Source organism: Cryptomeria japonica, chromosome 9 (genome assembly GCF_030272615.1).
Source record: "Cryptomeria japonica chromosome 9, Sugi_1.0, whole genome shotgun sequence".
Taxonomy (NCBI): domain Eukaryota; kingdom Viridiplantae; phylum Streptophyta; class Pinopsida; order Cupressales; family Cupressaceae; genus Cryptomeria; species Cryptomeria japonica.
The window spans coordinates 126,928,405-126,956,206 of NC_081413.1; the positions used below are offsets into that span (position 1 = coordinate 126,928,405).

Genomic DNA, 27,802 nt, shown 5'->3' on the forward strand with positions numbered 1-27,802 from the left:
ACTTGTTATGCAAGTGTTTTAACTTATTTTAAAAATAAAATCCTCAATTTTATATGAATTCTGACATGCTTCAACTTTTGTAATGAAATCATAATTTATAAAAAATTACAAAAAACTCAAAGAAACAACAACATTTCAGGTGAATCATAAACCTTATTGTAGTTTCAAAAACACTTGCATCAACATCTTTGTTGAAGTCTAGCGAGTTGGTCACCCACCTGCATATATTAATGTAAAAGTCATACTTTTCAGGATGCCTTTAAACAAACACAGTGAACCCCTCTGAAAGCCTTCCAGCAAACAAATCATAGAAGAGAGCAAAAACCAATCCTTGAATCCTATATAGAGGTTGTTAAAAGCTTGGTCTCTATCATTACCAAACACAATAAAACAAAATCAAAAACTTACTCTTTTGCTTTTTGAAACTGCTCATCTAATCCCATTATGTACAATGTGTCAAGAGAGTCTATAATGGATGCCCCAAGGCCTCCAAAGTTATTCACCCCACTTCTTGATTGTGGCTGGACCACCAACATTAAGGTAAGTTAGATAATAACCTATCAATTAATATACAGACATAAGCAAAATTGACTTTTCAAACTGTAAGCAAAGAAACTATAACAAAGCCAATCTTCACATCTCCCTACCTCCTGAACACATGGGAACATACGAGCATTGCAATAATACATAGATTCTCCTTATAGTATTCTTGGATGAATCGTTTTCCTTTTTTACTTTAAAGCTATTCAATGCTCAATAAAGTGTCATTAAACAAATTTGTGCTCAATAAAGTGTCATTAAACAAATTTTTAGATAGGAAAACACAGAACACAAAACAAACCAATTATGGATCATATGCAAAGACTCTGCCTACGACATAGGAGTAACAAACTCAAGACTATATCATGTTTAAGGACTGCAGAAAAAAATATTACAAACATAAGCTCTCGTGAAATGATTTATGTTTACCTTTTATTTTTTACTATATACATAGCTTTAAGGTAAAAGATAGCTTTTAGAAAAACAAGAAAAGCTAAAGCAAGATTTTAATTGTTCACCTATTTTATGTGTATACAATATTGTGTGGAACAGATAATAAAAGCAAGCCAGTAAGTAAATTAAATCCTTACAGAACCTAGGTATCAAGCTCAACTTTGACAAGACCTCAAAGTCCAAAGGTAAACCAAATTCAGAAGGGAGAACAAGAAATTTCAGTGATAACTTGTATAGAGCAAAACTAATGCTAAAATTCGCTGTCAGCTGTACTACTAATGATCTTGTAAAAGCTAAGACTCTTAAAAGGCATTGAGTTGGAGATTTGGAATAGATCACAATGTCACATAATCTTTAAGTTCAAAGAGACTCAAAGGTAGTTGTTGCTGTGTTAACTGGTTAAGGGATGCGAAAAATGGAATCTTAGCTCACTCAAGGCATTGTCTCCCAAATTAGGTCATTCTGATATATAGCATTAAGGAGAAAATGATTGCCGACCAACTTGTTAATCAACTGTGGATATAATTGCCAACTATGATAATAGAAAAATAAAAAATTAAGCACTGAAAATTAACATTACCTGATACCTCCCCTACCCACAAAATTCAGATATATCAGCATTGTTAGGGGAATTGCCATGGTGGATAGCATGGAATTAAAGGAAAAAATGCTTTATGTATGTAATATGGATGCTATGGACTCAAGCCAGTCCTCATTTATTAGCTGACTTGCAATGAGAAGAGTACTAAATTTTGGGAAAAATATACCATGTCCTTAGCATGAGTGTTACCAACATGCTGCTAGCATCCATAAAGTCAGTTCTGATGGGACTCATAAGTATAAGGAGTAAATCTGGTAGAAAGGAAGAAATAATGATTTTACGTGCCCATCTTCTTTATTATGTTACAAGCTTCTCAAATAAAATTATTGTATTTATAAATTAAATTACTAGTGAAGGCCACCACACGCCCTTGAGTTTCAAAAAGCAGGCTTGAGCAGGATTTTGATTGTCTGGGGGCAAATAGTCTGTGTTCAGGTCCCGGCTCAGCACGTAGTTCCTGGGTAATTGGGTAACAGTTTGGCCTTTCCCTAGGATTTTCTTCTGTGTTTTTCAGCCCTAACAAGATTGATTCTGAACACCAGAGCATTTCTGTCTACTTCAGCAGGCCTGTTCTCAAAATATTTCTTTTCGTTTAGAAAAGATTTATTTCAAAAAGAATTTCCTTAGGTTTTTCCTGCCGCTCCCTTTAAAAAATTTAGAGATGAGTTTCATGTTCAATTAGGAGACAAAAGCACAAAAGATATTGAAAAGATTCAAAGGTAGGCTGAAGTCACACCTCAGAAGAGTTCCAGTTCCTTGTAATGCCCCCACCTAAAAATCCAAACCCAAATTAAACCCAGCAACCATCTTTTCCATGGGATTTGGGAACGTCATTTAAAGAGGATCGATTCTGCTGGTGTTGCGAGGCATCAAACAGTTGATATATCTCCATTGAGGCATGTCAAACAGACAATATATCTTCTAGCTACAGGTGTGGGTGAAAGTGTTTTTAGAAATATCAAAACAAAAGCAGAAATATTAAAACAATTACGAAGTATCTGGGTGATGAACTAATAAATACTCCAAAAAGGGGTCTTCAAACAGCTATGGATTAAAAGAAAAAACTCATGGAGTCTAAAATTGTGGGGTTAAGGGGATTAAAGCTGCACTCATAAATAAAAAGTAAAACATGACGATACACCATAAAGGAGGTGCAACCAACAATCGTATTAGTATTAATTAATATTATAAAATAAAATGATTAAAGTTTACCAATCAAGGGGCATTTCGAGAGTCATGACTGTTGGAGGAAGACTCCATTGAACGAAGACCAAGCAAGGAGTAGAGACATCATTAAGAATGCATTTTATACCTGATTATCACTCCTCCTGGAGCATGGACTGTGGTTCAAACAACCTGAGGATGAAACCCCTCTAGGTTAGAAATTAGAGGACGAAAACACCTTATTCAGGCAGATTTTGGAGACATTTCAAAGGCATTTCAAAGAAGATAGAATGCTCCAGATTTGGGACAAATTATCAGCAGATACAAAGGATAATTTCAATCTTTTCTAAAATATATTCTAAGCATTATATCTGAATTAGATGATAAACTGTTAAATACAATTTCTGGGTTGATTTCATATTTATGATTATTTGTGCAACTATTATTGTCAGCCAAATTTATTATATTTAAAGAAAAAATTTTAAAAATTAAGTGGGATACCATAAGTGGTACAAATGGTATCACAGCTGGGTTCTTGCCAGCCTATGAGATTTCCTTCCCATGCAATTTAGTGACATAGCTAGCAGGTATTATCAAAGAGCAATTTTCTAAGGAAAAAGTGAAAAAGACTCCTTTTGGAATTTGTGGCAGAAGAAGAAAACATGGATAGAGAGAATGACAACTGTAATTATGCAAATAAGATTCATAAAAATATTGACGTTATGTTAGATATGATGGGGCAAATGTTACATATGATGCGTAACAACCAGAAAACACAAAATAATTCCAACAAGCAAAATAATGAGGCAAGTTCTTCTAGGGCCAATAACAATAACAATAATAAACAGAAAAGCCACACACAAGGAACCAAGGATATATCTGTTGATAGACCTCTTCATCCTACTTTCATTCAATGGGAAGAAAATAGAGAAGCACAAAATCCAATGCAAGGCAATATCACCACCTGTTATGAAGAATGTAGAAAACTCCCTGTAGAGATTCAAGAAACAATGTCCCTCAGAAATTACATGAATATAAAGAAAGGCGAAAATGGGTCAAGAATTGAACCTTGACCCCAACCAAGAGAAAATGATTATCAACACGCTTCAAATAAGTTAACGTTATCTACATTTGATGCAAATAATCCTATGCACTTGAATCCAAAAACAAAGCACATATACAAATTCTATTTAAAGGACCTGACAGTTGCCAAGAGGAACACAACCGTTGACCAACCAATGCTTATAACTACCTGACGCCAATAAACAATTAATACATAGTCAGATAAACCATATTATCAAAAACATAACAATAGGCATTGTATATAATGACCTACCAAACAATGTTCTAAATAAATGGACTTCATATGTAGCTTGAATTTGCAATATATGTCATCAGTACAATCCTTATTGCCAAAGATCCCTTCTCTATGGTTAAGCAATATCTGCTGCTAAAAAAATGTGGGCTTCCTGTTAGACCTATCTTTGAAGCTTAGAATGGGATTTCTTATATTTAAGTTTATAATGAATAATATGAAGACTATCACCCATCCAAGTTGTGTTCTTCCACTGACAGACTATCTATAGAACTACTGTAATGCTGTAAATGTTTTTTTGTCGAGATGGATCAACAAAATAGAAGGCTCGTTTTGGTGGAGTGATAATATTCTTTCTCAGACAGCCTTATTCGTTATTCAAAAACAAAAGCAAAAGCAACTCAGAAAGATGAAATTCAAACAAAAACAATTCAATACAACTGTGCACTAGCAAACTTACACACAAAACTATCTTAAGCACTTTGATGAAGTAATGAAAAACATTTCCTTGTGAAGCAAGCATCTTATTATAGAAAGAGGCTAACGAAAACCTGCAATTCATCATAGCCCCATGCATACTTCTCATATGAGGTCCATGCATGCAGCATTGCTTCCTTCACTTTAATTTGTCTTTCCATATTAACAGCATCATTATAAGAGGTCCTCCGCTGCACGATTTCCTCCTGTTTCTTTGGAAAACTATTTTTTTTGCCAGACTCCTCAGCATACTTAATAAGATCTCGTAACTGCAGAAGTTAGATTGCTTTTCTATCAATGTGACATTTCAAAAATTATGAAGGTATATTTAAAGCAAATTGGAAACTGATTTATATTGCACAATATTGACTGTTCCATGGAATGTATAACCCTGTAAAATTCAAAAGCTTCTACAAATATTTGAATGATAACTGTAGTCAACTTACCTGGTTCTCTAGTTGAGCATTTTCTTCAATCAATTTGGATATTTCAGCCTGGAAAAATAAGATGAAATGTTGGTCATTTCCACCTAGAAAAAAAAATTCAGCTGTCAAAGCAAGTCCAAGCAAATTTATGAACCCGTGCTGTTTTAAAGTTTTGTTTCAAAGTTAAACTATTTGAATTCAAAAACATGATTGATCAAATTACACAATAAATCAAGACCCAGGCAAATAAGATTTCATCAGAATAACAATCAAATCAAGCAAACCAATACTGTAACACATGTCAAATAAATGAATGGCTTCAATTTTATAAACTTATAGATATACTAATAGATGATAACATTCAATGAAATCCACTATATAGAATTGTTGCAAACAAGATAAAACATGGGCGTCCTAATAATGGATTCCTAAAGACCACAATTTTCAATAAAAGACAGTCTACATAAAAACCACCCAAAACATACTCTTTCCAATTTCACATTATGACACTGAAACAATTGCAAGAATAGCAAAATGCTACCAGGAAAAGAACAAGCTTGCAGATAGATTAGAAAATTTTGTTATTGATCAGTTTCCATTTATGGCCAAGGCCACCTATGATGCCAAAGAATGGCCTCTAGTAGGTATCATTCCATGCTCAACTGTACCTGCCTTCTTATTTTTGTTCACCTTGTTTAAGCACGGGTGGATTTGCTTTGGTAGACAGCAAAGCAGTACATTCTTTTTGATGGCTGCAAGTGAACTAACAGGCACATTCATGCTAGTCGCGTATCTGCTCTGTAGAAGCACAATTGTGTCTTTAAATTCCATGCTATACTCTGTATGTTGCCATTCTCATACTGTTGTTTTTGTTTGAGTGCATGGTAAGGTGTGTATATACAGAGCGGAAACTGCAGAGCTATTGCATCACTGGGAGCAGTGTCTAATGCTTATTTTTATGAAGCAATGTGTCAAGTAGTTCTGATGGTGGATTTTCTTGTCCCTCCCTGGATGTGAAGTTCAGGAGCACCAAGTTGTTACCATTGAAGATGGGTATGCTTATGTCGATCACCATATGGAAAATGTGGAAGCCTTTTGTATGAATATGGCCCTTGCAGTGGATAATCTGTGGGTGATATTGAATGATAATAATCTGCGAATTTCCAGTTTATTCACTCTTCCATCTTGCAGTGGATAATCTGTAGGTGATATTGAATGATAATCTGCAAATTTCCAGTTTATTTACTATTCCAGCCCTTTCTCAAGATGGGGTCCCCCGTGCTTCTCCATGTGAGTTCATAGAGTCAGGTGTTCAGATACTTGATAGGGATGATAAGGCAGCTGGCCCCAGGTCCTTTTTAATTTCAGTTATTCCTGTTTTGTTCTTAATTTGTTTGTAATATTCAGGTATATCTTTTTTCTAGATCTCTCTCTATGGTTTCTTTTGCTTTTGGCCATTTCGTAATCACATTTTCTTTGAGAGTGGCCCTATAGAACCCACATCTATAACATAATAAAAAAAAAACATTGGACTACATGTGTGTGTTTTTTAGGCCAAGGAAGAAATCCTGATTAAATATGATTGAGAGTAGCGATTGAGAGTTTACAAATAGAATGAGATTGCTTAGTTCAGTTATCTAATTGGACATTAAGTTTAACTAGGGAGTGAACTATGACACTGACTAGGATTGACTTGTAGTTCTACTAAATGAGGTGGATATTATGAATTTCCACAATTACAAATTACTTATTAGTTATTTGCACACCTAAAATAATCTAACCTAAACTTCCGAACTTAAGGTAAACTTAGCATACCAAGGTGTATTAATGTTATGCACAAACACTTTCACTTCGCTCCCACTTGCTGTTTGTTGTAACTTGTACCCATATGGAATTTCTGTATTGACCAATTTTAGGCTAAATCTTTTGTCATTTTTTATTCATATTCTCAAGCATAAATGAGGTTTCACAACACTGTTGTTTTTCAAATGCATTCACCATGAATGAAGAAGGACGAAATTTCCAAGTCAGAGATCAACAAACAGCACGGTTGTAGTGTGACATTGAGAGGAGAAACGTTTGAGAAGTCGAGAAAGTCTCCATGAGAGTGGACAAGTGCACAACAGTCAGTGAGAGGTCAGATAAAATTGCTTAATATTGCAATTATACAGTAAATCATGTGCCCAGCAGATGGAAGAAAAAATTTGAGAAGACAAAAATTGTTTTGCATTGACAGGCACAAACCCTGTTCTTTGAAACACATTTTCACATTCGAAAATCACATGATAGCAAAGAGGTGTGCCCAAGATAGATGGGCAGGAAAATTTTGAAGTTAAATTTAGGAGTTTATGCCGTGGGTGCACAACAAACAGGGAGAAAAATGATTGATTTTTTATATTATACAGACTGGCACACACCTGAAAGCCTAAAAACATATCATCCGGAATAGAAGATCCAGTTCAGTATACCTAGGCGCAAACCTAAAGAGGAAAAGAATGATTTGGTTGAAAACAAACATGCATGGGTACACCTTGTCATGCACCACAGAGTATGCAAACGGTTTTACAAGATGAAAATTGCAAACCCATGCCCTAAACACATGCCTTCTAGAAGAGCCAACAGAGTTGTGCATTAAATGGTTTTGCAAGATGAAAACTGTGAATTTGTCCACTGCAATCTGAGCTTATGAATGCTTCACAGAGCTGGCAAATCCCTCTTAGTAGGTCATAGCCTATCATAAACTCGTGACAAATCCTAGAAACTATATAGTCAATTCCAAAAGATAACACAAAATAACATGCTGTGGACAATTACACAATAAAATAATGCAGAAAGGCAAAAACTAACCAAGCGGAATTGGTATTTCCTCCTCTGTTCAAGAAACAAAATTGCTTCTCTCTGCAGTCATAAGACTACCAAGAATTCTTCAGAAGGGAAAACCAACACCTTGCAATTCAACACAAATCTAAGGGAAGTTTTGTGTTCAAATTTACTTCAAAAGTAGAATTGCAATGGCCGGAAATGATTGATTGATTGTCTATCTGTCCCCTTCCCTTGGATTAATCCTCCTTTTACTCTTTGTTGATTCAGTCACCTGATCTCATGCCTAGCTTCTAATTCCCGACTAGTCACTTGGTAATTACATGATCATTTATTCTCTTATATAAGGGCCTCACTAAGAACTGAAAAACCTTCATTATTCTCATGTTTATCCTATAATCCACATTAACACATTTGTTTGAATTCCTACGATATAGTGGATGAACAAGCATGAGACCCAACAATGATGGAAATAATACAATAGTGATAAAACCTTTTTTCTCTTCGAGTTGATTTGATACTTGATTGATGCGAAGGCATCTGAGTCTGGAAGAGTGTAAATAAACTGCTGTTTAAAAACTGCTTCAAGATGGTTTTATTTGAACTGCTTTAGAAGATGATACAGGAGGACTGTGTATTATTCTGCTAACTGACTACATTTTAATGTTGAATTCTTTAACTTTCGCTGCAACAGGATATATATTAAGAGCTGCTTCCAGTATAAATGTCAATTATTTTGATGCTGATTAGACAAATGATCATTAGATATATTTTAAAAATTTAAACTATTCTCTGTCAGCTAATAAAGAGTCTTTTATTTTATAAATTGGTCGCATGGATCAAGCTGTCAAAGCGATTGTAGTTGCCTTCAGAAGTGTGCTTGTTATGGAGAGATTTACACAATCTTATATTGCACATGGCATCTGATTTTATGTGGCTTGTTATTCCTCCCATTCCTTATTGGTGATGGCTGTTGGTATGACATTGACCTGCATAAGCAGATTTTTCCCTGTCTTGCTCAATTGTTTATCTTATTTCATCGTTGCTGACTCTACAAAAGCATGGAGATTTTTTTCCATACAGTTGACAGTTCAAATCTTGCTGGGGCCACATGAAGTTTTTCTATATGGCGCCAAGTTTTCTTTGTCGTTTAAAGTCATTTGTCTACCCACAATTCTTCATGCAGTTGATCAATATTGACACTTGGTGTAATGGCCCTCGTCTGTGTGGGTACTGTGGCACTGCGGCTGTTGCAAACCATTTTGGAAACTGTGACACATGAGGCTTTGGCAATTGATCTTGCAGGAAGAATACCAATGGTTTATTGGCCACATGGTGTTCATTATGGCAGATTGGGGGCAAACAAACAAGTTATTTATTGGTTCATTTTTTCTAAAAAAGAGAGCTCTCCATTGGCGTCTGTGTAAAGAGAGGCTACCATAAGTAGAGGGAATTATTGAAGAGACACCGTCCATAGGCAGAGTTTTGAGAGATTTTTTTCTGTTCAGAGAAAAAGGAAAGGATCTCTAGATGAAAAAGAACCCTGCTGTTTGTTGAGGGGATTGTAATGGGAAATAGGCTACGCAAATCCTTGTTGTAATGAGAGAATGAGGTGACAAGCTACAAGAAATAAGATGGCTTATGTAACATATTTATATTTTGTAAGCATGTTGTAACCAGCTGCAGGAAGTTAAATAAATTATTGTTTTTCAATTAATTGCTTCCATTGAGATGTGTATGTAGGCTACTAGATTGAACTGTCTTTTAGTGGACACCCGGATCCATACTGCATCAATACTCCATGACAGTACATATGAACAACCAATTATCTATTGCATAACTCTCCTACATATTTTCTTATGAACACCTTACCTAATGTAGGAATGATCTAAAACTAACTTGCCCGTATTTAAGGGTAAAGAAATATAATGTAAGAAAAATATGTATGCCTCTCCAACAAAATTGTAGTTTAGGTATCTTGCACATCTTGCAAGTACAACTAGTATGTGAAGTAAAGCAGTATAAAAGTAATTATTCTTAGGCTATTGTATCACCTTGACCATCATATCGAGCACACATACTAAACTTGAAAAAATTGTTAACCCCAAAATAGAGAGCTTTGCTATAAAATAGCATACTGCAAGTATGAACCTTACATTGTGGAAGATTAATAGTTACTTGAAACCATTGTTGGAAAATTCTATGAGCAATCATGAGCTAGATATGCCGGCAGGTAACTCAAAATATAACTCGGCCTTGGGTAGCAGATAAAACTCAGCACAAATTTTTCGACTTGACTTGCCAAAAAGCACCAAGAAATCACCCCAACTCATAACTCAGACAAAAACTCTAACAGGATAAAAAAGAAATCTCATGACTGATTTTCAACACTTCACGGAATTATTTTGGATTTGGTTTTGCTTGACAATTGTGATGAACCCAATTTAGAGGCTGGTCAGCCAGCCCATTGTGAGGTGGTGTTAGATAATACCCCATCAAGTTTGTTAAGTAATTATTTAGATAAACTAATTATTAAATAAATAATAAATAATAAATTATGTGTAATTGTTAAATATTAAATAATTTTTAATAAACAACTATCTAGGCTGACTCACCTAGCGTATGGTGGTTTCCTCTTGGAGGCTGACCTGAGCAGGAACTAGTATTTATAAGTGTTGCTGATTGGCATTTCGTATCAAAGGTTTTCACTGTCTAAGCATTAAATGAGTGCAAAGGCCTGCTTGATGCAAACTTGAGTGGCTCACAAGCTTGTAGGATGGAACCCTTGCCAGTCTTATTGTTAAGCATTATATTGTCTTGTCTTATCCTTGCTCAGTTAGTATTTATTGCATCATTTGACCTGGATACTTCCTGATCCGCACAACTGCACGGGTCCAATGCATAAGGAAGGCTACAGAGAGATTTTGATAGCATTAGACTCAACAATAGCTGCTGAAGAGAATCGCGTGACATTCCAGGTTCCTGGCATGGACACGAGCCTGTGCCAGGACATCAATTCAGGATCAGATCAAGTCAGCATAGATTCAGAAATGGATGTCCACATGAAGTATGAAGACGGGAGCACACAACAAGTGGCTAATGCTTGCGCCTCTAAACGCAAGCACCTCAACCTGTTCATCACCAATCATACTATCAGACAGGGGCACTGTGCTTATCAAGGTTGCTTATCTCTCCCCTCACACATTTCACAGAGGTAGACTATATATCTGAGTCAGGCTTACATAAGTAGGAATTTATCATAGAATGTATGCAGGACAATTAGGAAGATTGACTATATGTATTCAGATAGTCTCTGTCTATCAAGAATACCTGAACATTGCATAACTGTGCTTACATGTGTATGGGAATTGTACTGGTGAATTGTATGAATTTGGTTACCATCTGAAATGATATTTTGAAACTGCTCATTGGTCCTGAGTTGATTCCTTGATGTTGATCTGAGAGATTTAATCTGAGTTTGTATGGTTTTACTTTCCAATAATTTGGAGAGTACAACTTTAAATTCATTTGCTGTTAAGAATTGCAATTTCACAAGCTGGTATATTTCAACGACATGTGAAAAATTTCTAGGGCAAGCATTGAATGAAAACCAGCAAAATTTATCGATTCTTCAAAGTTTTAGCAGGCTGCAATGAAATAGACAAGGTCGAAGGTCAAACCACATTATGGGTCTGTAACAGAAAGTTTACCTTCGATCACTGTCTTTCTCTAGCACTAAATTGCAAAATATTTGAACAAGTATAAAGTTATGCTTCTGTCACCATCATTTCTCCAATGCTGGAACGTAACATATTTGAACAAGTTAAAACCTCAACCACACATTGCTTTTCATTCAAAATAAAATATTTGAACAAATTAAAATCTCTCATATAGTTGTACTTATTACTTCTACCACAAGGCAGATATTATAATACTAGAAATGGTCCACATTTTGATTAAGCTGTTTAAATAAACCTAATGATATACACGAGTTTATTCTTTGATTCAACCACTATTTTCAAATTAAAATTTGGTAGTAGTTTTGTTTAAAAAAAATTATTGATATTGGAACTTAAAGCTTATGTGTATTGAACTCTAATTTTGATCTATATATTAAGGAAATCAACAATATGTTCAATAAATTCAGTAATATGCATGCTTTTGAAGAATATTTTTTAATTTTTGTATTTTTAAATGTTTCATAATTTCTCTGAGTTTTTCCCCAAGACTTTGCTCAGTCCCGAGCTTTAAAAATTTTAGATCAACCAAGTTATCACGAGTCAGAGTTCTTAAACTATGCTCAAAATCATGCAAAAAGACTCGTTAGATTATGATTTTGTCCATCATACCAGGAGGTAAACATATGAGACTCCTTATTTAATCGACCATAGAAAGAGCAACATACTCCTTAGAGAAAGCTTGTTCAAACCGACTACGAAATGTAGAAAAGTTCAATCATCATGAGGCCACTACTAGCAAAGATTTCATGGTCTCCAAGGAAAACTACACACTAATGCTTATGAGCAGCCTAACTCATGGAATCTGTAATTTACAGATGTAAAGCTAGAATAGTCTAAATAGATGCTTGTAAATCTCAATCAATCGCTAAATAAAACAAAGCAGATATTTGCAATAATTTTAGCAAGAATAATATTTAAACTACCTTTAGTTGGTATCACTTACTGAGAAAAGCAAATCATTTAATGAAACTGCTGTTAAAGACCTAAAATACAGTCACTTGACTGCTGCTAGAATTCCAGCATTGGAAATATAGAATATGCTAATATTGATCATGGATTTATATGACATTCATACATATAAAAAACCTTAAAACTCCGTTCTTAATATGGCCCAGTACATTCCATGAAATGTATGGTAGGAAAAAGCTTGTTTCCAGCTATGAAATGGTGAGAACATAAAAAGTTACACCACTTGCAGAACTGGAGTGATTCCTCCTGTGATTAGGTGCAACTCTTGTGTCCCTGACTCCCGTAGATTGCCTGGACTCAATAAACTAGAATGCATCCCTTGCTGGAAAATTTGTTTACAATAAAGCTTTAACCTCAGCCATCACAATGAGTATGTGTTATAATGTTTGAGCCCTAAGCCTCATCAGTTTAAAATCCAAAAAGTTAAAAGAATGTTATGTTTGCTTCTTCAAAATGCTCAAGAGAGATTAAATCAGTAGCAGATTAATAAGCAATACAAAAGGTTATCATTCCACTGTACTTTAGCCAATCAGAGGCACATTCTATCTTCCTAGAAAGCTCTATGGATGTCCTTTTTAATAGTTTAATCATTGTCCCATAATTATGTCTCAATTTTCATTTTTTACGCTATGTCATAAATGGGTTTTATATTCCTATTGTCAAGTCACAGGATCCTTCATCAAGGCCACAAGAAACCCCCTCAATCAACATGGGCTTGTGATATACCATTGGAAAGCTCTCAAATGTTTAATGCAATGATGTCTAATCTGTCTTCTGTTTTCAAGGCTAGTGACTCATAAAATTCCTACATTATATGCAAGATCAAGGACTCTATACTGAATGCCTTACCCAGATATCACTATCAACCTGGGCCAGCAGCCACTTAATAGTTTCCACATTTTGGCTCTTTCCTGCCTAATCAAGGGATGTCCTTAGATTCTTTGCTCAGACATTTAACCAAAATGCTTTAGACGTGTTCTATCCATTTCCTTTTTCCTCCTTTGATTGTATTTATGATGGTATATGTGGCCATTGAGCTGTATTATTAATTTTTTTTAAAATTATTTGATAATTGCACACATATATTATCAAGATCCACAATGAAAATTAATCTAAGGTAATGTATTCAAATTTAGTATGCAATGCATGTGGAAATTTTCACTTGGAACCTACACGCAAGTTTAAATTAAACAACTTGTGCAGTTTTGTCATGTCACAAAACTTTAGGCAAGGAGGCAACCCATCACAATGAAGAAATGTTGGTTGCTACAACCAACAAGAGACAAATGAAAAAACATCTGCCTATTCCACCAACATTAAACAACAAAGAGGCTAAACATTGTGAAAAATAAAATAGTGATCAAACTTAACACTTTGGAGCATAGTCTTAATGCCTACAGAAGAGAATAATGTAATATGATAGTGGCTAGGTATTGGTGTGTCTGCAGTATTCCTTTTCCAAGTTACATAATCACTTTGTTAGCAGACAGAGCAAGCACTATAAACATCAAAGTGAAAGATTATAAAAATCATGTTTTCCAAAAAGTTGGAACAAACTTCTATTAAATGATAGGGCCTTGCTTCACAGGATTTTGACCCTACTCAACCTTCTTGAAGAATACAAGCATTTCCTCCTGTGAAAGTAGTAGTTACATTGTCTCTTTAACTTCTTAAATAATAGGGTATTTTTTAGAGTACAAATAAGCATCTCCAACACTTAAAGTAAGAAGCATAGACAAATGTAATGTCCCCTTTTGTAAATGCCCTAGTTTTTGCCCTAAAATCACAATTCCAAGCCCATTGGAAGCATAATCCATAAAATAGATCTTTCCTACTAGGGTTAGGAACCTTAACTTAATCATAAGATATATCTAATTCATTGATGGAATTCAACCATAAGAGAGTTAGGGTAAGAGGGCATATTAGGGTGCCTTAAACGATCCTCTACCCTAGGCCCAAGAGCGGATATACCATCCCAATGGGCCATCATGTGGCCCTTTGCCATCCATATGAGGGTGTGTACCTAGTGAGGAATCCCATATCCGTTCCCCTCTCGTTGTCACCCTTGTTATCCTCTTTCATGCCCCTAAACCAGATTGCAGCCACTATTTATAACCAACTAAGGGATTAACAACAAAAAGGGCCAACTCAAAACAATAATGAATAAAATCAAACTAGTTTGTATTAAGGCCGACCCCCTTGTTATGTTTGCCCCTCTTAGGTAATTATGAATTCAAAATAAAATTTAATAAACTAAACTTGTCTTGTTGAAGGGAAATAAAAAGAAATAAAATGCTATCCTGGCCAACCTGTACGAAGGGTTGCATCCCTTCGATTAACGAGTGCATTTACATGTATATAAGAGAAATCATTTGGAGTTTATTTCAGGAGGAAAACCATGAAATATCATTCCTATTTAGAGCAGATATAAAGGAGTAAAATCAGAATCATGGAGCAGCTATATGGCAGATTTATTAGCAAACTATTTAAGATCATATTGCAGATTTGTGAGTGGAAGATGAGTAAATCATTGTTTATTGCAGGCTGTAGCATAATTATAATCCTTAATAATGAATAATCCTTAGTAAATTGATTTGCTGAAACCAACCATGAGGAGGTTAGGAAAGGAGTAGAAGGAGGGAGGAACTGTTATAAGGTCCTCTTCTAAGCATGCCACCTCATGGTGGTGACGGATAGTCCCATGAGGCCAAGGGGGTGCAAGGGGTACCCCTCTCTTGGGCTTAGAAGGGAAGGACGCTCCGGACACCCTAATGTGACTTCCCCACCAACCTCAAAAAGGGCTGATTATTGGAATAAATACAAATGGATCTGTTGTGACGTTTTCACACGTCACTGGATACCCCCACTTTTTGCTCGTAGCTTAGTTGTCTTAGATTGGTCGTCTTTCTTGGCAGTAGTTTCTTTAGTTGTTACCTTTTACTAGTGACAGATGCAGTGCCATTGATTGTCAGGAAGTGATCAAGTCAGGCAATCTAGCAGTAGTCAGGTCTTCCTCCAAACTAGTCTGAGCTCTTCTCGGTTCTAGGTGCTCAAGTGATAGGTTCAAGCCAAGTGATAGATAGAGGTCAAGGTGATCATTGGGTGATGCTTCACAGTGCAACCTTCAGGTCGAGCCAGGGTATGAGTCACAAGTGTGATAAGCAGTCAAGCGAGCGGGTGGATATCTTCAGGGTAGGATGAAGAAGTAAGCATTGATCAAACCTCGATGATGATGAGAGGAAGGAAACACCAAGTTAGCCCTCTGAGCCAGTCACTCTACACTTGGTGAAATCAGTGCTTGATCAAATGGCTAAGTAAAGAGGAATGAAGGTGGTTGATGTAATCAACAACTTAGGGTTGGCAAAATTCTACTAAGGAAGAACTTCCACTTCCCCCCCCCAATCCAAGGCCTGCCTTGGAAAGTTCCCCTTCCACTTTACCTTGAAATCCACGGCCATCTTGGAGGACTTCCACTTACTGGTCAAAAGCCCAGTCATCTTGGAGGACTTCCACTTGCTAGTCAAAAGCCCGGCCATCATGAGCTCACTTCCACTTCTCACCAAAAACCCCAACCATGACTAATTTTCCTTGACTTGGCAATGGAAAGTGTATCATCATTGATATTCGATCAGGCAGATACAAGAGTTTGATGAAGAGTAGAAGTGATTAAGACAATCAGCAACTTGGAGAAGTCAGTCACTTCGACTTCACCTTGAAATCCACAAGCTTCCCTCACATGCTGAAACCCCAGCTTAGATGCACTACCCCCTCATTTGCTACGATCCACACCTTGTGGAGGTCAAGTACTTGAATAGTTTTGAAAGGAAATGATGAGTAATGCTGATGAAGTTGCCTTAATGTAGGACAATAAGAATGCTTTTAAAGTTAATTGAGCAAGAGATATTAATGTTGAAGTAGAATGGCAGTGGATTACACCACTTCCACTTGCACCCCAAAAGTCAGGCCATCCTCCTCACCACTTCCACTTGCACCCCAAAAGTCAGGCCATCCTCCTCACCACTTCCACTTGCACCCCAAAAGTCCGGCCATCCTCCTCACACTTCCACTTACCCTTCAAAAGCCCGGCCTTCCTCGCATAACTTCCACTTACACCCCAAAAGTCTGGTCTTCCTAGCATAACTTCCACTTGCACCTCAAAAGCCCAACTTTACTAGCATAACTTCCATTCAAGCTCAAAAGCCCGACCTGAGAGGCAGTCTTCCTTTGCAACTCCAAAAGCCCAGCCATCTTGGCATTATTCCCTGCAGCAAGTTTGTCTACCACTTGGTGCAAACACCAATCAGACCTCTAAAAGGTGAAGTCTTAGACTGAAAGCCCCAATCAGACGTGAAACACAAAATCAAAACATCATTTCACCCCCTTCGGAAGGCATATCAGATTAGAAAGCTTGGAAAATATGTGAAAGCTGTTTATATCATGTGTGTTTGATGCTATCTTGTTTGTTGTTGCAGGTGATCAAAGTAAAGAGCTGGCTACAAGCAACATCAAGGTCTGATGCAGGAAGCAAGCATGTGGAATGATGGAGAGATCACACTAGCAACATTAAAGAATACAACAACGCAAGAATGAGGACTCCACAAGGGAAGATATCAAGCTAAGCAAGTAAGCTGATTGCTCTATGGTGAAGAACACTCCCAAGATTCATCAGCATGGAAAGGGAAGAATCAGCATTAAGGATGAAAGGATCAAGGAAGGAACATATGAAATTCTTGAATTTCCTTTAGAAATCCAAGAATACCTGTTAGGATAAGGAGGTAATCTAAGATAAGAGATTCAAAATGGAGAGCAATGCAAGAACAAGTTCCAGATATCATAAGGAAGGAGTTTCCACAAAAGATAAGAGAATGCAAATATGATCCAAGAGAAAGTTCCAGAATAGTTAATCAAAGTTAGAAGGCTTGATCCCCAAGGATGATGCAATTTGGGAATATCTCCTACCACTTCAGGCACTTGGAAATGTTGAGTATCAAGAGATATTGCTCAATCACTTACACTTGTGATGAGTTACAAGGAGTAAGCTGAGGTGGCCTTTAAGTCATCACCAACCCAATTGCATCATTCCAAGTCAAGGCATCCAGATTCAATGCACTTGACTTGTCCAACAAGGAGGATAACTGCCATATGTGGAGGCACAAAGTCCAATGTACCTAACCTCATCATTCATTGGTCAACATTCAAAGAAGGACATCTGTCCTGTTCAATGTAGTTTTATCATTGGTCAAGCATTAAATGTCATGCAATGGGCGTAACAAACCCTAATTAGGGTTTCTATCTTTCAATCATGGCCATTGATGTGCATTTGATCTTGGCCATTCAATTGTATTGAGAGCACTAAATAAGGTTCCACTCTCTCATTTGTAAAGGTTAATAGCAAGTTAATAGACGATAGATAGCAAGCAAATAGCTAGAGTAGAGTAGGAAGAGAAGGCAGAAATTGTTGCCAAGCTTGTAAATAAACATCTTTTTCATTGAAGATATGGTGGAATGTGTTGTTTCTTCTACATTTTGCATGATTTCTTGTTGTATCCTCATGTTAGATGAAGTTCATTGATTGTGATGGAGTAATGTGTGGATGTTGATAATTCCTTGGTTCAAACTATTTTTTCAATTGCAGTGTATAGTTAGCCTGAACCTTAAAATGTGCTAAGTTCAATCGTGGATATGTTTATTCAAGTTGCGCCAATGTATTAGATATTTGGGTGAAGGATTCATGATATGAAAATCTTTCAATTCCCTTGGAAGATCGCAACAGTCTTGTGTAGTTGTTAGCAGCATAGCGAAGCAAAGCTTAGTTAAGGAATGTGTCCATCCTAGCATGATCTAGTGCTATCATTGATCTTAGGAGTAGTTTAGTCTCTCTAAACCCTCATCCTTTTTATCTTTTTTCCAAGGCAACTATATCTCAAGTTCCAACCACATTCAAGCAAGAGTTCATGAAAAACAGAAGTCCCCTTTGTGATTCCAACAATATCACATCAACCATTGATCTTGTCCACGTGTCAAGACCTAACATTTGGAACCTTGGAGTCACCTCAAGTGATCACTTAGTTCAGCATTAGAGAGGATTTTGTTCAAGAGAGGATAAGATACCTTGGCATTTTATTGTGTATGAAGTGCATTAAAAACGCATCAACAAGATCTTAATCATAGACAACAAATAAGGAGGTACGAGTAGGGAGAGCAAATACAAGTGTCCTCACTTGGTACACCACCTCATGAAGGATAGATGGCGGAAGGCCACATGAAGCCAATAGGGATGGTATACCCGCTCTTGGGCCCAGGGTAGAGAATCGCTTCAAGCACCCTATCATGCCCCTTATCCGAGCCATTATGGTTGAAACCCAAATAATAAATTATAGATATCATAGGATTAAGAGGGTTGTGAACGTAGATCCCATACTTTGGACTCAACGAGTACTTGGCAAGCCCAAATTGTTTGACTTGGCAAAAACTCGGAAATTAAAATTTCTTATAAAAATACTTTTTTTTTTTGCAAAATTCAATTACAAAATGTATCAAATGAGTCTAAAAACCACAGGCAAGTGTTTTCTATTAAATTCAATTGTTCAATACATATGGATATCATCATACAAAGCTAGATAGTGGAACTGGATACAATATTAAAACTATATTAGATATATATATACATTTAAAATTTTAAACAATATTAAATATATGAACAATTAAGTTTTTTAACAATATTAAACCTTTGATATACATTGAAATTTTAAATTATAATAAAACAATCAGCAATCAATATTTTTATAATTAAGATAAATTGATAATTGATCAATATTGAAATTTTAAAAAATTCTATCAATGGAAAAATAAACTGACTTTTAGTTTTGAGATTAATTAAAAAATGTGTAGTTTTTTGTATATAAAAAAAAACCATAGAAAATCATAGATTCTAAAATGCAGATTAATGAAAACATTGGGAGAAAAAAATTGTGACCGCGTGACCTAGACGTTGTCACTATGGCTAACTGTGCTGAAAGAGTAGACATTGCTAATTTGTCGCTGTGTGTATTTTTTGTTTCCACCAACTAGGGTTTTATGGGAAAAAAACTGTGGAAAATCAAGCCAAAAACACACATTTACCGTGTGTATTGTTTTCACAGTTTAGCCGTGTAAATTTGCGACAAGTTTTTGGCGATTTGCCAAGGAGTTTTTGGTGAGTTTTCCACAATTTTTGTGTGAGTTTCAAATGAGTTTTTGGAAGTTTGCAGGCATAAATTTAGCTATGAGTTGCTCATTGTGTAAACATTCCTATGAGTACTCAAATACTCGGCAAGTATGCAAACTATTCTTGTGAATATATGTGCTCTAACCCTAGTAGTAATAATTGATATTGTGTATTATACTTTTCAATGATTATCTAACATGATTGCAGGATCTCAACCAGGAATTATCTTGTTCAGCAATTTAAGTTGGTAAATGATATACCTAACTCCACTCTATTTCTTGCTTTACTTGAAATTGTGATTATAGAGCAAAAACTAGGTCATTTACAAAAGGAGACATTACATCCTCCTTATGGTTGGAGTCAACTTTGCACTTATGGCCAACATCCATGAGCCCCAGACATATTCCGAGGCTAAAGGCATTCCTGAGTGGGAAAAGGCTATGGAGACAGAATACCATAGTCTTCTGAAGAATAACACTTGGGTTCTTTCTGATTTGCCTCCTGGGAAGAAACCTATCAGCTGTAAATGGGTTTATAAAGTCAAGTATCATGCAGATGGTACTTTGGATAAATACAAGGCCAGATTGGTTGCTCGGGGATTTACACAGTGGGAGGGCATTGACTACAAGGAGACTTTTGCTCCAACTGCCAAGATGTGCACAATTCGTCTTCTTCTCGCCATTGCAGCTCAGTTTGGATGGAAACATCACCAGATGGATGTTAAGAGTGCATTTCTCAACGGTGAGTTGCAAGAAGAAGTTTATATGACTCAACCTCCTGGCTTCAAGGTTCCTGGTAAGGAACATCAAGTTTGCAGATTGGTAAAAGCCCTCTAGGTCCTTCAAGATTGATCAGTATTGGTTGAACATGGTTTTCAGCGCAGTCTTGTTGTGACCACATCACACATCGCCCCATCAAGATGGAGACCCCTCTTATTTTAGGTTTTAGGAGTAGTCTCTCTTATTTTAGGTTTTAGGAGTAGTCTCTCTCTCTATCTTTGCTCTTTTCTAGTGAGTAGAGTTGAGTGGATCATCAAATGGAGGATTCAAGATTGTCAAGCAAAATTGAGGAGTCAAGTCAAGTGTTAGTCCCAAGGTTACCTACATTGCCCCAATTTGAGAATAAGGTCTCCATCAAAACCATCATTGGATTGAAATTTGCCTAAGTGTATTGACCTGTACCTTGCTCAGGTCCTAGAGCGAACTTGTTTTAGGTCCTGTCCCTCCGAAGGTCATAGAGCGAATTTCCTATATAGGTATTCTTGGGAGACGGAATTCATGATGCTTTCATATAGAGGTTGAGAACTTAAGCTAATGCAAAAGGAAGGGGTGAATTTCAAGTCCTTAGAATGATTTGCCAAAATCTTGTCCTTAGCAAGGTCATTGAGCAAATTTTATCTTCATCTTGTCCTTAGCAAGGTCCTTGAGCGAATTTTATCTTGATCTTGTCCTTACCTTGGTCTTAGAGTGAATTCACCTCTTGCCCTTAGCAAGGTCTTTGAGCGAAAATCACTATAGGTCTTGTCCTTGGAAGGGACATTGGGTGAAGTTGTTCTCCTTGCTGATGGTTGACCGAACTGAGTGTTTTGGAGTGAGCTTGTTATGCCTTGTCCTTACCTTGGTTTTGGAGCGAAATTGAGCATTTGATTATGTCCTTGGAAAGGTCCAAAAGCGATTTGAACTTGTTCTTAGCAAGGTCAGAGAGCGAAGTTTTGTTATAGGTCTTGTCCTTGGGAAGGACAGGGAGCGAGTTTTATCAAGGTATGTACCTCACACACCTCATACAACGAATTCCACTATGCATGTACCTTGTAGCCTTCCCAGAGCAAATTGCTTCAATTCAGTACCTTGCAAGAGTCTAAGAGCGAATTTCAAAGGTGTACCTTGCAAGAGTTTTAGAGCGAATGTCACCAAATAGGGTACCTTGCTTAAGGATGGGAGTGAATTTCTCCAAGACATACACCTTGCCTCCCTTTCCCAAGCGAACTTCTCTAATACAAATGTTTGGCACCAAAACCTATTCAAAATTTCAAATTCCAAGGAAGAGAAGTTCAAGGTAAGAAATCGGCCATCATAAAGAAGCTATTTGTTATTTATTATTTTATTTCTACCAAGTCGGCCTATTACTCCAAAGACATGTCTCTTACTCTAGGTCTCATATATAAAGGGATTTCACAAGATCATTCTAACATCAAAACAAAACACTATCACCAACAAATTATATTGAGCAAACTCCTTCGGCAGTCAGCAGATTTTGAATTCAAGACAGCAGAATTCAATCATTAGCAAGGCGAATTGAATAAGGAGACATCAACAAAGTCGAAGTCTAGCAGATTGGTAAGCGGAATTCACCATTTGAACAGCAAGAGATTGAAAGGACAGCGAATTCTTGAACATTAGCAGTCACTATTAATCAGATTTCTTTAGGATAGAGTTCTAAAATCAGAGGTAAGATCATCATTTAGAGAGATTTAAGAACAGGAGCAAGTCTAATTTAGATTGGTAATGATCTTTGTCAAAGTCAATTAGAACCTTTTTTAGTAATTAATTTCATATTTGATGCAAGGTTCAGTTTATAGGTTTTAATGCATTAATAATTCACCAAGATCCTAACTTGACCGCCTCTCATAGGTAAATCATGGCAGCACCTAAGGCAAGTGGATTGTCATCAAGGCAAGCTCTCATCAAAGAAGACCAAAAGAGTGATGATTTGGAACCAAGATTACATCCCGGTGGAGCAACATTGGAGACACAAATCTAGAAAATTTCAATGTGAAGAAGTTTCGTGAGGCACCATATATTGGCAAACCGTCACCTTTAGCCAAGAGGATAATAGAGAGCGGCATCATCAAGGCAGCCGGCTTCCCTCTTGCAATTTGATGTCATGAATTGATGATTGAGTGCACCAAGCATTATGACTCACGCTCAAGGACAATTGTAGCCGAGGATGGAACTGTTCTTGCCTACCTATCAAAGAGAGCCATAAGTGAAGCCTTCCATCTACCAAAACAGAGAGACATGATCTATAGAAGTCTAGAAGGAGCCAAGTCAATTTATGAGGATGACCCTGATGCATCCCTATCAATCATCAATAGGGATTGGTTGCAAAAGAGTAGACCTCGCTTGAACAAGACAGCTAATGGGCCACATCGAATTGACTTTCAAGAAGAATTTAGAGATTTGATCACTTTGCTTTGCCGAGTTGTAGGTGCTCCTCAAGCCTTTTGCTTTGACAAGTGAATGTTCTTTTTCATTCAAATCATTATTCAAGGGAAAGGAATGATTAATTGGGCAAGGATCATTAGTAATTGCTTAGATGTACAATTGAGAAGGTTGATTCTGACCAAGTCATTCCACATGAGCTCATATATCATATATTCTTTAGCAAGAAGCTATGAATATGCGAGACTACCACATAGAGGCCGAGTTGGAAGAGGACCCAGAGTGATAAGGGTTTGTGATTCCTATGAGAGATTGCACCATCCACCTAAACAACACTATAGATTGGTCAACGATACTTTCTCAATGCACATCACCAAGACTCTACAAGGAGGAATTCATCAAAGGTTGTCTCAAGATGCACAAGAGCTAGTTAAACAATATTGAGCATGGTTTATTCAATTTCCTAAGTTCACATATATAAGGATCCAAGGATGTCCTTCTCCTCCTTATATGTTGCCATGTTATCCCATGGATAGGATAGTACTTCTTGAGGTGGCAAGGCAATTGTTAGCATGTACCAGATCCTTGAGGTACAAGCATGGAGTTGTCATCACTAATTCCATTACACTTGGGAACTCAATAGAAGTTTGCCCTTCTCTTCAAATAGCTGAAAGTATCGAACCAGAGTTGTCTCTCTATTCGTCTACACCATTTGCCTCTAGAGATAACTTTGATCCTCGTGGTAATGTAGAAGAGATGGCTGGAAGGAAGTATAGGCATGTGTCTCAATTAGAAGACTTTTGGATGAATGCACAAGATGACTTTGAGATAAAGAAGAAGATGCACTCACGAATGCCTCTTGATCTCATCAGGAAATGCAAAATCTATAGAGTGGCCGATCAAGCACAAGATAGTGGTTGATACATCCAATTTACCTATGAGAAAGAAGACAAAGGAATAAAGGTCAATTGGGATGAAAAGGAAGTCACAGATTTGAAAAAAAATGAATGAATCAATTTTTGACTTTTACACGAAGATGGGTAGATATTCAACATCAGAAACTGAAGGAACAAGATGTGACCATGACATTCAATTTGGAGACAAGGACAGAAGAAGAGGAAAGAGCGAGTGTAAGTGAGAACACTTCTCACTCAAAAGGATCAAAGAGAAAGAATGAACAAGGAAAGGAGACTTCCAAGAAGAAGCAAAAGACAAATCCTGATCAGCCTCCTAGTGCTTCCTCTAGACATGAGAAAGAAAATCAAGGCGAAAATCAAAGGATAGATCAAGGCTATTAGAATATTTAATTATATTTTAGTCACCAATATTTAGTTCCTTGTTTAATGGCCATTTAGCTTTTTAGTTAATTAGCTTTTAAGCTTTATTTAGCATTTAGCTTTTTCTTTTTAGTTAATTAGCTTTTACGCTTAATTTAGCTTTTAGCTCTTTAATCTTTTACTTGAACGTTATGTTCTAATTATAGAACATCGTCTTGTAACCTCTATATATACGTGTGTATATCGTTCAATGTAATCATTCGATTATTGAATCATTCATTCAATTTATTTTTCATGGTATCAGAGTGGGTCGATGGGATTCTTTAAAGTTTGGCGATTTTTTTAATAAAAATTCATGGCCTTTTTTCTGGAATATTTTCCAGATTTTTTTATTGTTTTTTAATAAAAAACGATTTTGCTTTTTTTAAGGCTTTTTGAGGGTTTCTAGTTCGTGGGTGAATTTCTTTGTGCTGGGCAGCAGTTCATGTTTTTTTAGGGTTTTAGTTTTCTGTGCCTCGATTTTTGAGCCATCAGATCTGCATTTTGATTTCAAAATCTTGGTGGGTTTTCCAAGAGCTTTTTTGGGTTGGTCTCATATTTTTCTGGGTGCCTCGTTTTCCATGCCTCAAATTTTGTGCCAGCGAATTTGCCTTGGAATTTAAAAAAAGTCAGCGATTTCTGCTAATTTTGTGGACGTTGGGAATTTTGGTGTTTTCTGGGCACCGTTTACGCTGTTTGAAGTTTGCAGAAATTTTTTTATTTTTTGGTTTCTTCCAAACCTCGAAAAATTCGTGCCAAAATTCTCCTCCAAGGTTTCAATTTTTTTGTGCAGTTGCTTCTATTCTGATTTTTGAATCAGATTCTTTTGTCTCATGCTTTCACTAGGTTGACCTCGTTCAACCTCCATTTTTGTGATGGCATCTTTGACCAACATCATGTTGGAACACAAACAAAAGTTCAACAGCTGCAACAACACCTAGAAACAGTGCATGTTCACGATATCTGAATATCATTGCCTTGATCAGATTGATTTAGGCCAGACCTCGTCTTACAAATCCCAAGGTTTTCACGATTTTTTCTTGAAAAATTGTCTGTAGGTTTTCACGATTTTTTCCTAAAAAATTGTCTGTTGGTTTTCTGATTTTTTCCACAAAAAATCATGGGAGGGTTTTCACGATTTTTTCCTCAAAAATTGTTCGCAGGGTTTATAATTTTACCTTAAAAATTATCTCATCTGTAATCCGCGATATTCGCGTAAGATTTTAGTTATCTGGGTTTTACCCTTTTTTCCACAAAAACGATGATTTGTAACCTCGGATTTCTTGGTTTTTCAATTTTCTCCTCAAAATCGTAAATTCTCTTTTCGAGGGTTCCTATTTCAGGGTTTGACAGTTTTTTCCTCAAAATCGTGCTTTGTTGCAGTTAGTTTGGGTCGCACCTACCAGGGCGAACATCTGCAACCGTGGTATCTTGCAGTCAGTTTTGGAGTTGATACTCTTCTGCAAAAGGGTTTGCCGATTTTCCTCAAAATCATGGTTTCAGGTTTCAATTTGGTTACCCAACGTCAGGTTGGATGGATTCTGGTATTCTTGGTCATTAACACTTTTCATATCCAGGGAGGGTCTCCATTGCAGCAAAGTGTTCTTTTCATTTGTGATCAAAAGACCTGCAATGTCTTATGTAGGGTAGTTAGTAGATAGAATGACCATTAAGGGAGGGTATTAGAATATTTAATTATATTTTAGTCACCTATATTTAGTTACTTGTTTAATGGCCATTTAGCTTTTTAGTTAATTAGCTTTTAAGCTTTATTTAGCATTTAGCTTTTTCTTTTTAGTTAATTAGCTTTTAAGCTTAATTTAGCTTTCACGCTTAATTTAGCTTTTAGCTCTTTAATCTTTTGCTTGAACGTTATGTTCTAATTATTGAACATCATCTTGTAACCTCTATATATACGTGTGTATATCGTTCAATGTAATCATTCGATTATTGAATCATTCATTCAATTTATTTTTCAAAGGCATGGTCCACGAAGTAGATGAATCAATGGAGTCAACAATACAAAATGACAAGATTGATAGGCAAGACCAAGGAAATATGCCTCAAAGATCATCAAGTCCAGCCCCTCATATCCAGATTTGTGATGATGAAGAGCAAGAAGATAATAATGAAGCAATTTCCCCTCCCAAGAATGAACTATTGCTCGAAGAAGTAAAAGTAAGAGAAGGAAGATCCTCCATTCCCGAATGGCTCAAAGAGAGGCTTACCAAAGAAGTGATAGAAAAAGAAGAACAAGCATTTGATCTAGAAAGTCTTCTAAAAGTGAACTATTGCTCGAAGAGAAGGAAGATCCTCCATTCCCGAATGGCTTACCAAAGAAGTGATAGAAGAAGAAGAAGAACAAGCATTTGATCTATAAAGTCTTCTAAATGGACCTCAAGAAGTCATCGAGAGAAGGAAAGCTCCAAAGATGTCTAAGATAATAAGGGATGATACAGGTTCTAGAAAGATACAAATTGCCACCCCAGCAGTAGATAAATATGAAGATGAGATTATGGCAGAAGAGTATGATTTAGAGACATTCGACTTAGGTCCATTCACTTCTGAGCAAGCCATGGAGGAAGCAAAAAAACTCAATCAAGGCAGTTAATGAGGAGCTAAAGGCCAAAATAGAGAAGAACAAAAGGTTAGAAAAGGAGGTCAATGCATGGAGGAACTACGTCCAACAATTTCAACAGCCATTGACACATCGAAGTCCAGCAGCCACACCACCTCCCTTGCTTCCCCCTAAGTCAATTGATCACATGGAGAAAATGAAGAACTCAGCCCAACTTCTAGAGGCTTGGATCAGCAAATCTTTCACAATGGCTAATGAATTTGTAAGAAATATGATTAAGATACTTGGTAGAGCCATTCGAGTCCTTGAGATAGTTCATGGCCTCATGGAGACAGTTGATGCCTTCACTCATGCTAAGGACGTCACCATTGCAGTATTGCAAGCAATAAGGAAAGCACCTAGACAAATGCTGGCACAAGAAGGGATAATTAGGAAAGAATCAACTCCTAATCTGTTACAGTGGTCAAGTTGAAGATACCGTACATCCTATTCGTGACAAGATAATTGAAGTGATATGCATCATTTTTGACAAGAGGGTAGAAATAGAAACAGATGTGGACATTCAAGAACTAGAAGGCAGGATAAAAGTTATCTTTTAGGGAGAAGGTGGACCGATCACAGAAAAACAATTGGATTTTATGCACACTACTATGTTCCTTATTGACAAGACTAAAGAACTTGAGCATGGATGGGAGGACGCACTTTTTACAGCTTTTGATGAGGTGATTCACCTAGAGGAACGTATGAAGAATCTACCTGAGATTCCAATTTCTGAAATTGAGAGCATGACATCCAACTTCATTGAATAAGCTAGAAAAGAGAAGGAGAAAGGAAACAAAATTCTAGAAGAAAGTTTGTTATGATCTCATGTGGCATGTCGTGTTCCCATTGGAGGATGCTTCCTCGATTTTCGTGTCAGCATGTGTTACCTTCTCATTGGTGGATTCATGGTGATAATTATCCAGATAGGGTTTTCATTTATGTCAAACCCTAATTAGGGTTTAGGTGGCAAAATCTTGGCCCTTGAGCTTCATTC

General features: G+C 36.6%; 1 protein-coding gene across 2 annotated transcripts in view; it reads right to left on the bottom strand.

The window, feature by feature from the left end:
- The window catches only part of LOC131031386 (mannosyl-oligosaccharide 1,2-alpha-mannosidase MNS1), a 128,943-nt gene that overhangs the window by 87,537 nt on the left and 13,604 nt on the right, over positions 1 to 27,802 (bottom strand). The window contains exons 2-5 of one of the 2 annotated variants that reach the window (XM_057962498.2): positions 4,997 to 5,044; positions 4,625 to 4,819; positions 409 to 521; positions 153 to 218 (exon numbers count right to left, since the gene is read on the bottom strand). In XM_057962498.2, coding sequence (XP_057818481.2) covers positions 153 to 218; positions 409 to 521; positions 4,625 to 4,819; positions 4,997 to 5,044 — 422 coding nt within the window. Of the gene's footprint in view, positions 1 to 152; positions 219 to 408; positions 522 to 4,624; positions 4,820 to 4,996; positions 5,080 to 27,802 lie in introns of both variants that reach the window. The other variant, XM_057962497.2, reaches the window with a different exon arrangement.